The sequence below is a fragment of the Haliotis rubra genome, unplaced genomic scaffold (assembly GCF_003918875.1).
Source record: "Haliotis rubra isolate DU_JTF1 unplaced genomic scaffold, ASM391887v1 Scf2781, whole genome shotgun sequence".
Classification (NCBI taxonomy): domain Eukaryota; kingdom Metazoa; phylum Mollusca; class Gastropoda; order Lepetellida; family Haliotidae; genus Haliotis; species Haliotis rubra.
The window spans coordinates 1-12,888 of NW_025766871.1; the positions used below are offsets into that span (position 1 = coordinate 1).

Below are 12,888 nucleotides of genomic sequence, written 5' to 3' on the forward strand. Positions count from 1 at the left end.
TAAACTCATCCAATGAGTGTGCTGTTCCAATTGTCAGACAAGTTGTTTGTTCATCCAGTGATTGTGGTGTTGTTGGCAGACATGTTGTTTGTTCATCCAGTGATTGTGGTGTTGTTGGCAGACATGTTGTTTGTTCATCCAGTGATTGTGGTGTTCCTATTGTCAAAGTGTTTGTTCATCCAGTGATTGTGGTGTTGTTGGCAGACATGTTGTTTGTTTATCCAGTGATTGTGGTGTTCCTATTGTCAAAGTGTTTGTTCATCCAGTGATTGTGGTGTTGTTGGCAGACATGTTGTTTGTTCATCCAGTGATTGTGCTGTTGCTATTGTAAGACAAGTTGTTTGTTCATCCAGTGATTGTGCTGTTGCTATTGTAAGACAAGTTGTTTGTTCATCCAGTGATTGTGCTGTTGCTGTTGTAAGACAAGTTGTTTGTTCATCCAGTGATTGTGCTGTTGCTATTGTAAGACAAGTTGTTTGTTCATCCAGTGATTGTGCTGTTGCTGTTGTCAGACAAGTTGTTTGTTCATCCAGTGATTGTGGTGTTGTTGTCAGACAAGTTGTTTGTTCATCCAGTGATTGTGCTGTTGCTATTGTAAGACAAGTTGTTTGTTCATCCAGTGATTGTGCTGTTGCTGTTGTCAGACAAGTTGTTTGTTCATCCAGTGATTGTGCTGTTGTTGTCAGACAAGTTGTTAATCATCTAGTGATTGTGGTGTTGCTGTTGTCAGACAAGTTGTTTATCATCCAGTGATTGTGGTGTTGCTGTTGTCAGACAAGTTGTTTGTTCATCCAGTGATTTTGGTGTTGTTGCTGCCAGACAAGTTGTTTGTTTATCCAGTGATTGTGGTGTTGTTGTTTTCAGACAAGTTGTTTGTTCATCCAGTGTTTGTGGTGTTGCTGTTGTCAGACAAGTTGTTTGTTCATCCAGTGATTGTGGTGTTGCGGTTGTCAGACAAGTTGTTTGTTCATCCAGTGATTGTGGTGTTGTTGTCTGACAAGTTGTTTGTTTATCAAGTGATTGTGGTGTTGTTGTCTGACAAGTTGTTTGTTTATCCAGTGATTGTGGTGTTGTTGTCTGACAAGTTGTTTGTTCATCCAGTGATTGTGGTGTTGCTGTTGTCAGACAAGTTGTTTGTTCATCCAGTGATTGTGGTTTTGTTGTCTGACAAGTTGTTTGTTTATCCAGTGATTGTGCTGTTGTTGTTGTCAGACAAGTTGTTTGTTCATCCAGTGATTGTAGTGTTGCTGTTGTCAGACAAGTTGTTTGTTCATCCAGTGATTGTGGTGTTGCTGTTGTCAGACAAGTTGTTAATCATCCAGTGATTGTGGTGTTGCTGTTCTCAGACAAGTTGTTTGTTCATCCAGTGATTGTGGTGTTGCTGTTGTCAGACAAGTTGTTAATCATCCGGTGATTGTGGTGTTGCTGTTGTCAGACAAGTTGTTTGTTCATCCAGTGATTGTGCTGTTGCTGTTGTCAGACAAGTTGTTTGTTCATCCAGTGATTGCGGTGTTCCTATTGCCAGACAAGTTGTTTGTTCATCCAGTGATTGTGCTGTTGCTGTTGTCAGACAAGTTGTTTGTTCATCTAGTGATTGTGGTGTTGTTGTTGTCAGACAAGTTGTTTGTTCATCCAGTGATTGTGGTGTTGCTGTTGTCAGACAAGTTGTTTGTTCATCTAGTGATTGTGGTGTTGTTGTTGTCAGACAAGTTGTTTGTTCATCTAGTGATTGTGGTGTTGCTGTCAGACAAGTTGTTTGTTTATCCAGTGATTGTGGTGTTGTTGTTTTCAGACAAGTTGTTTGTTCATCCAGTGATTGTGGTGTTGTTGTTGTCAGACAAGTTGTTAGTCATCTAGTCATTGTGGTGTTGCTTTTGTCAGACAAGTTGTTAATCATCCAGTGATTGTGGTGTTACTGTTATCATACATTTAGTTAACTCATCCAGTGATTGTGGTGTTGCTGTTGTCAGACAAGTTGTTTGTTCATCCAGTGATTGTGGTGTTGCTGTTGTCAGACAAGTTGTTTGTTCATCTAGTAATTGTGGTGTTGTTGTTGTCAGACAAGTTGTTTGTTCATCTAGTGATTGTGGTGTTGCTGTCAGACAAGTTGATTGTTTATCCAGTGATTGTGGTGTTGTTGTTTTCAGGCAAGTTGTTTGTTCATCCAGTGATTGTGGTGTTACTGTTGTCAGACAAGTTGTTAATCATCTAGTGATTGTGGTGTTGCTTTTGTCAGACAAGTTGTTAATCATCCAGTGATTGTGGTGTTGCTGTCAGACAAGTTGTTAATCATCCAGTGATTGTGGTGTTGTTGTTTTCAGACAAGTTGTTTGTTCATCCAGTGATTGTGGTGTTGCTGTTGTCAGACAAGTTGTTTGTTCATCCAGTGATTTTGGTGTTGCTGTTGTCAGACAAGTTGTTTGTTCATCCAGTGATTGTGGTGTTGTTGTTGTCAGACAAGTTGTTTGTTCATCTAGTGATTGTGGTGTTGTTGTTGTCAGACAAGTTGTTTGTTCATCTAGTGATTGTGGTGTTGCTGTCAGACAAGTTGATTGTTTATCCAGTGATTGTGGTGTTGTTGTTTTCAGACAAGTTGTTTGTTCATCCAGTGATTGTGGTGTTGCTGTTGTCAGACAAGTTGTTAATCATATAGTGATTGTGGTGTTGCTTTTGTCAGACAAGTTGTTAATCATCCAGTGATTGTGGTGTTGCTGTTATCATACATCTAGTTAACTCATCCAGTGATTGTGGTGTTGCTGTTGTCAGACAAGTTGTTAATCATCCAGTGATTGTGGTGTTGCTGTTGTCAGACAAGTTGTTAATCATCCAGTGTTTGTGGTGTTGCTGTTGTCAGACAAGTTGTTAATCATCCAGTGATTGTGGTGTTGCTGTTGTCAGACAAGTTGTTAATCATCCAGTGATTGTGGTGTTGCTGTTGTCAGACAAGTTGTTAGTCATCCAGTGATTGTGGTGTTGCTGTTGTCAGACAAGTTGTTAATCATCCAGTGATTGTGTTGTTGCTGTTGTCAGATAAGTTGTTAATCATCCAGTGATTGTGGTGTTACTGTTATCATACATCTAGTTAACTCATCCAGTGATTGTGGTGTTGCTGTTGTCAGACCTTGGAGGAGAAACTGGTGAAGATTCAGAAGGAGCGTAGCCTTGACATTCTGGAACTGGCCAAGGTCAAGGCCCAGATTAATGACAAGGACAGGCAGATAGAGCTTGAGGTCAAGGTCAGTGTTCTTAGTCATCAGTTATTTTGACATTCGACAGAAATCTTTGCTTACAGGTAAATATTAATAACATAATAGTCCCTGATGTATTTGTCAGTTCCTATGTGTCATGTGTTACAGAAAGTGGAGAAGTTCCGTGGGGTGTGTAAGGAACTGGAGGAACAGATGAAGGACCTGGAGGCTCTTGTGGCAGAGTACGAGAAGCGGGAAGCTGAGTGGAATAAGATCAGGTAAAAAAATAGGTTTTTAAATATGTTTTTATCTCATTTCAAAGAAAGGGCTTGTAGTTCGGTAGAACAGTTCAGCTGTACTCAATTTCTACAAATGAATAATGGAAGACGTTTTTCTTGTTCATTTTATTGGCATTGCAGTAAAATAGTTAAATGGTGTGTGTTGTACAGGAAGACGTATGAACAGGTGGTGGATGAACGAGAGGAGGAACTTGAGGGAACCAGTCAGAGGTTGTCAGCCATAGAGCATGCCAGGTAGGTGATATGTCTGTTACATAGCAGGCCAGGTATGGGATAAGTCTGTCATTGAGCAGGCCAGGTAGGGGATAAGTCTGTCATAGAGAAGGCCAGGTTGGGATAAGTCTGTCATAGAGCAGGCCAGGTAGGGGAATAATCTGTCATAGAAAAGGCCAGGTTCGGGATAAGTCTGTCATTGAGCAGGCCAGGTAGGGGATAATTTTGTTATAGAGAAGGCCAGGTTCGGGATAAGTCTGTCATAGAGCAGGCCAGGTAGGGGATAAGTCTGTCATAGAGAAGGCCAGGTTGGGGATAAGTCTGTCATTGAGCAGGCCAGGTAAGGGATAATTCTGTTATAGAGAAGGCCAGGTTCGGGATAAGTCTGTCATTGAGCAGGCCAGGTAAAGGATAATTCTGTTATAGAGAAGGCCAGGTTGGGATAAGTCTGTCATTGAGCAGGCCAGGTAGGGGATAATTCTGTTATAGAGAAGGCCAGGTTGGGATAAGTCTGTCATAGAGCAGGCCAGGTAGGGGAATAATCTGTCATAGAAAAGGCCAGGTTTGGGATAAGTCTGTCATGGAGAAAGCCAAGTTTGGGATAAGTCTGTCATAGAGAAAGCCAGGATTGGGATAAGTCTGTCATAGAGAAAGCCAGGTTTGGGATAAGTCTGTCATAGAGAAGGCCAGGTTCGGGATAAGTCTGTCATAGAGAAGGCCAGGTTTGGGATAAGTCTGTCATAGAGAAGGCCAGGTTAGGGATAAGTCTGTCATAGAAGGCCAGGTTTGGGATAAGTCTGTCATAGAGAGGCCAGGTTTGGGATAAGTCTGTCATAGAAGGCCAGGTTTGGGATAAGTCTGTCATAGAGAAGGCCAGGTTTGGGATAAGTCTGTCATAGAGAAGGCCAGGTTTGGGATAAGTCTGTCATAGAGAAGGCCAGGTTTGGGATAAGTCTGTCATAGAGAAGGCCAGGTTTGGGATAAGTCTGTCATAGAGAAGGCCAGGTTCGGGATAAGTCTGTTATAGAGAAGGCCAGGTTTGGGATAAGTCTGTCATAGAGAAGGCCAGGTTGGGATAAGTCTGTCATAGAGAAGGCCAGGTTTGGGATAAGTCTGTCATAGAGAAGGCCATGTTCGGGATAAGTCTGTCATAGAGAAGGCCAGGTTCGGGATAAGTCTGTCATAGAGAAGGCCAGGTAGGAGGTGAATCAGTGATGGAGAAGTCTAGTTAGTGGATATTAAAAGCAGGTTTGATTATTCAGTTTCTGTGTCAAAGTTTGAGTTTCCTTGGAAAATACATGTACCTATGTTTGTGAAGAAACCAACGAGATATTTTTCGTACAATATTCCCAGATCTTCCAATGACCAGCGTCTGACAAGCCTGAAGCAGCAGCTGAAGTCCGCCAAGGCTGCCCACAAGAGTGAAGTAGAGGCATTAAACCACAAATTGTGGGAAGAGAGAGCCAAGGGACAGAAGTTCAACAACAAGGTGAGTCTGGGAATCATGTAGCAGCCACTGGATGACAGATTTGCTTGTATCCACTGGGGTGAAGAAACAGGTCCAGGTTTTATGATGAATGAAAGAGACTGTTTTATGATTCAGATGTCTGATCTGAAAGAAAAGTGTGAGAAGAGCGAGCAGATCCTGAGTCACCAGAAGCATATCCTGGATGCCCAGGACACTGACAAGATCAAGCTGAAGGAGGAGGTATGACAACAGACTGAACATGGATGTGCAGCAATTGTTTGAGCAGAGTTTCAGTTCTTACATGTGCCAGGATCTGCTGATTAAACCCAACTTATTGTCTATTACATGTACTTCACTAAAGTCCCTTTGGGATTTTCTCCCACATTTAGCTAATCCTCAAATATCTCAATCAGATATCGACCCCCACAAACATCTGGGTTCGAATTGATTTTCAGCAACCAGTGCTTGTTGTAGGATGTGAGTAACAGTATAGGGTGGGGGTGTTCAGTGTATGTTGTCATATCCAATCATAGATCAGTGTCAGTGATGTTACGTAACAGTTATCTGGTCCAGTTATCAAGGACAACCTTCATACAGCTGAGGACCACCTCCGTGGTGTAGTGGTTAGAGTGTCCGCCCGGAGAGCGGAAGGTCGCGGGTTCGATCCCCGGCCGCGTCATACCAAAAGACGTTAAAATATGGTACTTGTTGGTCCCTGCCTGGCGCTCAGCATTAATGGGTACAACAAGGACTGGTCGGCTCGGAGTCAGTATAATGTGTCTGAGTGGGGTATTCATGCTTCACTGCGGCATGGTATCTCAGTGGGCTAGCACAAAAAACCAGCTTAAGTCTGGGCTAGTACAAGCAGCTGCACATACACATACACACGCATGCACGTCGTCATATGAGCGAAATATTCTCAAGCACGACGTTAAACCCAATTTCACCTCACCTCACCTCACCTCATACAGCTGAACACATTGTTGAACAATTTTGTGCTACTGTGTGTTCAGATCTCCAAGATCCTGACGGAGAACCAGGAACTTAGAGGGAACAACCTGAAGCTGAGGAAGAACCTCGATGAAGCCATGGACAAGTTCGAGCTCATCTTCGGGGAGAAGATTGATCTCGAGAACTTTACTGAAGCCATGCAGGTAGCCCTAAAAACCTTTTCTTTTCTTGTGATGTCCTTTAACATAAGGCTTCATGAAGTGAATATTGAGTGATCATTTATCCTTTCCATTAATCATTGCCCTTAATAACAAATGTGGTCAAACTCTACGAGAGATATCTTTGTTTGCCAGGGCCTCCACTTCTTGGAGAAATACAAGTTTGAGAGTACCATCGGCCAGCAGATGAAACTGATAGACTATCTACAGGAACTGTGGCATGATAGTATGTCCAAGAAGAAGAAGGTACGTCCAGCACAATGGATGGTTTTATGTGGGCCATTCAACCTTTCTGAGAATCACCACATCTGTACTGCAGGCCCAGACACCATGTCATCTAAGGCTATGCCATCACTGGTTCAAATCCTGGTTGCCCTTCAGTGTTTCTGACTTTGTCAGCTCAGGCCTGACCCATGCCTGTGGTTCACCAAAGTGTTAAACATTTAGATCTGCGTTACATTAGGCTGTTCCCCAAAATCAAGATGTCAGGCACAATTTGACTGAAATATCCCATCATATATGTTGTAAAACACAAATGACTCGCTGATTCTATTGGGCACCAAGAACCAGTCACAGCATCGTCTCATGATGGAGGTAGCAGGTCAGGATTAACCGTGATTCAGTAATTCAGTCATTATACTGTTGTTGATTCATGAACAGGTGCTTGCTTAAACCAAAACATTTGCCCATATTAACACAGAGGAGTGGTGTTTTGTGTCTTACTGAGTGTCAAGGCTTTAGCTAACTATTAAATAAGATTAACTGTGATACAGTGGCTCATTTTGACTAATGTTACTATAATGTCAATACAGTAATAAATACTAGTTGTTACTTGTTACTGCTCGTTACTTTCAGCCTGAACTAAGTGTAAAAACATATTCTACTTTGGGTAGCCTGATGGTTAAAAGCGTTAATTGGCTCGTCTTAACAAAACGCACCAAGACCGGGTTCGATTCCCCATGGGACCCAATAAATGAAGCTCATTTCTGGTGTCCCAGCAAAAATCCGGGATATTGCTGGAATATTGCTAAAAGCGGTGTAAAACAAAACTCACTCACTCACTACTTTCAGCCTGGCAAGATTTTTGGCAGCATGAGAGGCAAGGACGCACCGACTGTTGTTCCACAGTGGAAGGAGTTTCAGGCCAGTCTGGAGTCGGAGAGAAAGAAGAACTGTAAACTCCAGGAGCAGCTGGACCGACTACGCCAGGAGAACTACCAGCTGTCCAATGACTGTAAGTAGGACTCCGGCTCTTGTACAGAGTAGGACAGTGTTGTAGGCCAACTGACAAGATTGGACTTTCTACTCCAGTTGGTGACAGGAGGCACTAGAGGACAAACTGGCCATTGTGAAACTCAGTTAAATGGTTTAGATAAGTGTATGTTGTCACAACTCATTGTGATTACACACTAGCTACAGATAGAATGGAAGTCATACAAAGGTGATCTTTTTGGTGGAATTTTGGACTTGGCTCACAGTTGGGGCGGTGGGGTAGCCTAGTGGTTAAAGCGTTGGCTCGTCACGCCGAAGACCCGGGTTCGAATCCCCACATGGGTACAATGTGTGAAGCCCATTTCTGGTGTCCCCCCCGCCATGATGTTCCTGGAATATTGCTAAAAGCGGCGTAAAACCAAACTCAGTCAGTCAGTTGCTCACAGTTTGTCAGAAATATATGAGTCTGTTTCATTTTAATTTTGGTGGAAAACATCGCAAATATATGAAAGTTCTAAATTTGGTTTATACTGTTTTGTATTATCCTTTGTGAGTGTTGCATAAGGATTCAAGGACCAAGTGAAGATCTAGGTTAGAATTGGTCTTCAGCTACCCATGCTTGTCATAAGATGCAGATAACATGATCGGGTGGTCAGGCTCACTGACTTGGTTGACACATCATCGTATCCCGATTGTGTACATCGATGCTCAAGCTGTTGATCAATGGATTATTTATTTATAGCTGGAATATTGTTGAGTGTTGGGTTAAACAACAAACTGTAAAGATTGTTTTTTTTGCTGTAGTACTGAAGCTGAAGGGTCCCCTCCGTGAAAAACTCATCTTGGATGGTACCAGTACTCTCACCCCCAAGGTGAAGGCCGCTGTAGCCGCCCTTGCACAATCTCCGTCCAGTCAGCCCGACCCTGGTACACTGATGCCAGACGTTGCCTCCTACGTCGTAGGAACCCCATCAGCACCACAGCCTAAACAGCAACGCATGCATCACAACATCCCACACCGGTTTGTCACCGGCCTCAACACCCGGGCCACGAAATGTGCTGTGTGCCTTGGCAGTGTCCACTTCGACAAACAGGCCGCAAAATGTCAAGGTAAGCGAGAAACGCATGTAGAGTCAAATTCTTTAGATACTTGAGATACAGAGTGAGTGCGGAATGCAGAACAGTCAGACATAGTTGTGCTGTTTTGGTGTTCATATATTATCTCATACCCTTGAAGATCCGGGTTAGAATTAGTCTTCAGCAATGCATGCTTTTCGTAAGAGGCAACTAACGAGATTGGGTGGTCAGACTTGCTGACTTAGTTGACACATGTCATTGTATCCCAATTGCGTTGATCGATGTTCATGCTGTTGATCACTGGATTGTCTGGTCCAGACTTGATTATTTACAGACTGCCACCATACAGCTGTAATATTGCTGAGTGCAGTGTTAAACAACAAACAAACAAGCATATTAGCTCAGACCTCAGCCGGGTGGTTAAGGCATTAGCTCATTATGCTGTAGATGGGGTTTGTTACCACAACACAAGAAATAAGAGGTCAGACTCGCTGATTTGGTTGACACAAGTCATCAGTTTTCAATTGTGTAGATCGATGCTCATGCTGTTCATCACTGGATTGTCTAGTCCAGACTTGATTATTTACAGACTGCTGCCATATAGCTGGGATATTGCAGCATAAAACTACACTCACTCAAAAGAAATAAGTTCTCATATTTTTTCTGTTATGATTAACAGTTTGTAAATGTCATTTGTAATAACCTATATGGTTATGGTCGGTTGTTTTAAATTATGTAAAATTCTGTTTATCAGTACCAAAATATATTAAGGACACTCATATTCTTTATCATTTTCAGAATGTCATATAGTGTGCCACCCCCCGATGTGTGACGTCGGTCCCAGCGTCATGTGGCCTGCCCACAGAGTATGTGAGTCACTACACAGGGATGATGGCGCGAGTCAACACCGAGCAGCCTCTGTACTACGGGGAGGAGGAGGAGGAGAAGGATCTGAGCAGCGCCATACGCATGGAGGGATGGCTGAAAGTGCCGCGGTATGTTGAAAGTCACTCTTAAGGGATGGGGAATGCATACTTTTTCGCACATTTATGAGTCATTGTCAATATTTAAAGTATCGAATGTGCACTGCTTATGAATTCAGATGGCAAATGTCCTGATTAAACTAAGCATCAGGGAAGGTGATCTGACATTGTGTTAAATATAACGATTCTTTAGAGTTACTAGCTTCTTTGTAGTAAAAGTAACGTTCCGTGTTACCACTCTTTCCTAAAAGACGAGTGGACTGTGGAATGCACGTATTCAGTGAAGCGTACCCCCTTCATGAATTCAATGCATTATGCATTATGCATGGTCACAACAATTGAATATTGTCTACTTGGAACTAGTTTGTTGTTTGTCTAAGTGAGATATGCAAAATGGATATATATTCAAGCCATGCAGTAACCTAAATTTGGTTGTTTTGCCATGGCACTGTCATCAGGCTAAAAATGGCATCGCTTGCAACGTGTTGGCTTTTGCTCTGAAGAAAATATTATATAGATGTTTCGACTTAAACAAATAAATGATGTTTGTTATTTTAATTTCTTATGAATAGATCTGCATGTTCGTTACTATATATTGTAAAACATATCGTATTCGCCTCATAGTGTATTCGCTGCAGCCCTGGAATGCAGATGTGCAGATATGGTTGAAAATACTTTTTAAATTATCATTTAATTATTTTGAAATGTTCCAAATCTCACAGAACTGGCAAGTCAAGTTGGGAGAAGCGCTACGTTACACTAGACGGCACATGGCTGATGGTGTACAACCAGCAGAATGATGGCAACCCTGTCGACACCCTGGAGTTGAACCCTGGGGATGCTGAAGTTAGCGTTCACAGTGCCGTCACAGCAGCAGAACTGTCCAACACCGCTTCAAGTGACCTCGCTTACGTTCTCCGGGTAGATCAAGATCCCATCACCACCTGCTGGCCGGGAAGGTGAGAAGGGAGATAACTTAAACAATCTGCTCCTTGGCCAATGTAGAATTAATATCAAAATCTGGTAATATGATACACCCAGTCTTATCACCCACACTGCATGTCTTGACCATGTTGAACATCAGTGCTTGTCGCCCTCCATTAAACCAGGGGGTAATATTCATGCAGTTGTTCAGTACAGCAGTTGGGTTTGCTCAAACAAAGTGCGGAACAGACATTTTTAGTCACTGCTTCAAAGATAAGATCCATCCTAGTATCCCCCTGACTGCTACGTGGTTGTTTCTTCATCGGGCAGAGTGATGTACCTGATGGCGCTGACGTTTGCGGAGAAGCAGAAGTGGGTGGCATCGCTGGAAGCAGCTGTCAAGTGTGCCACAAAGGGCGAGGCTTTCAGGAAGAGTGTAAGGCATTTAAAACTCAACCATATTGAGAACTTCACCAGGGATATAAATTAATTTACATCATTGATACTTGGTCACGTATGAGGTATGCTCCAATCATATATTCCAGTCATGTTCTCTGACCTGGGAAAACATCATATGAAATAACTGTCAGATCATGTTGATGAAAACAACAGCACAACACAACTGTACCATGATGATGATGATCTTTTGTGCAGAGAATCCAGATGAACACAGTTTTGACGTTTACTGAAAGGAAGGAGGTCAACAGCACCCTCGTTCTCTCAAAGCAGGTTTGTCTGTTTTCCAATCGTCTTTTTCTAATTTCAGCACAAGAAGTGTTACATTCTCTATTAATGAATATGGTCGAACACGAAAAACACCTGTTCAATTCTCCATATACACTGTATTGTTGCTACGCCAGCTGGTCCTGCTTATGGCCGAGGAGGACTGTTTGCCATGAACCCCCAGAGTCCAGTGACCAGTGACAAGGTCCTCGCTCCCCTGACTGGCATCTCCAACATCCACCAGATGACCCTCGCCGCCGGGCTCGGCATGATCATCATGATTGTAGGTCAGTACATCCGATGACTGTGCACAATGTGGGACAATGATTGTGTTGTATTGATTGGTATCCACTTGCGTAAAGTGATTGTTGTGCTACATCAATGTAACTTGCATACTGTAACTTAACTTACAACAGGCATAGTTCCTTAGAGCTATAAGTCTTAAATAAGAGCAAAAAAAAGTTGAATTCCTGTTGATATCAGATGTAAATCCTGCTGTTTATGTGTTTGTTACTTATTATATGATAAAAGTTCGAAATTTAGAATGAAAGTCAAGAGGTCCTGGTGATGACCACACTATTAAAAAATATGATTCAGTTTGATCTCTGGATTCAAGAACTACATTGCCCAAAGATCCTCCTCAATAATGAAATATTAAATCATATTGTAAATTTAATTTAATTTGATCTTGATTTAAAAATTTATTTGTATTTTAAAAAAAATTTTTTATCAGACATGTGAAATTGTTATGAAATTTTTGTAATGTAAAATATTTCTGAGTTTGGTACTACATCCTGTTTTACATATGGTGTCTCAATCTGTGGTTGCCAGGCACTGATCGTCGACTGCTGATGGTGGAGAAGAAGTTGATCATGCTGCGACTGACTCAGTGTAACGGTGGTGAGACGGTCCCCCTCCCCTACAAGCAGATCGATGGGGTGCAGGGTTGTACGGTGTTTGATGTGGGCATGTGGCAGGACAGCACCTATCATCCTTGTGGGGATGACAGACAGGGTGCTATATACTGATGAAGTACAACCCCAGTCTCGCCATGTTCTGTACCAGAAAGGTGAGGATGATGTTGCTGAATTTAACCATGCAAGCTATAGCACATGTTTACATATCCGATCCGTCAAAGTTGGTCAGAAGTTGGTCAGTTTTAATGATACTATATGTATATGTAAGTAGTGACGTAAGATGTCATCACTTATTTCAGAGGGAAATATAATATTGGAAACAGAATAATTAACATGATTAAAATGCAGAGTATTTTATTAGTATTGAATATTTCTAATTTTGCTAATGCAGGGCATTGCCGTGGGTCCTACTCTTTTGATAATGTAACAGTTTTCTAAAATAAGGAAAATACTTATGTGCTGTGGATATTCTTGTTGTAGGAGTTTGACTCATATGAGCCATGCAGCTGTGTGTGTATAGTTGAGAGTTACGCCCTGGTCGGTACAGAGAGAAGTTCTTTATTAGAATCAGTCTGACCAATCTCGGTCCATGATAGGTAGGTAGATGTGCTGGAGAACTGGTGCATGATTGGTATTTTTGATGTACAGGACCATTCCACCCATGATAGATGTGTACATATACTGGACCACCCACCCATGATAGATGTGTACATGC

The 12,888-nt window shown here is 42.2% G+C and overlaps 2 protein-coding genes across 2 annotated transcripts; both read left to right on the plus strand.

Moving 5' to 3' along the window:
* Window positions 1-3,119: 3,119 nt before the first annotated feature.
* LOC124281042 (citron Rho-interacting kinase-like) lies at window positions 3,120-10,497 on the plus strand (the record flags this gene model as incomplete). The annotated part of the gene is made up of 11 exons (XM_046717051.1): window positions 3,120-3,236; window positions 3,357-3,466; window positions 3,638-3,721; window positions 5,054-5,189; window positions 5,304-5,408; window positions 6,182-6,322; window positions 6,473-6,583; window positions 7,409-7,571; window positions 8,354-8,659; window positions 9,425-9,621; window positions 10,332-10,497. Coding segments are annotated over 11 exons (1,548 nt in total), but the record flags the coding sequence as incomplete, so codon positions are not given.
* A 379-nt stretch (window positions 10,498-10,876) lies between these two features.
* LOC124281043 lies at window positions 10,877-12,284 on the plus strand. Its single transcript, XM_046717052.1, has 4 exons — window positions 10,877-10,969; window positions 11,188-11,266; window positions 11,394-11,543; window positions 12,088-12,284. The coding sequence occupies exons 1-4, from the start codon at window positions 10,877-10,879 to the stop codon at window positions 12,282-12,284; spliced, it is 519 nt and encodes a 172-aa protein (XP_046573008.1).
* Window positions 12,285-12,888: the final 604 nt, after the last annotated feature.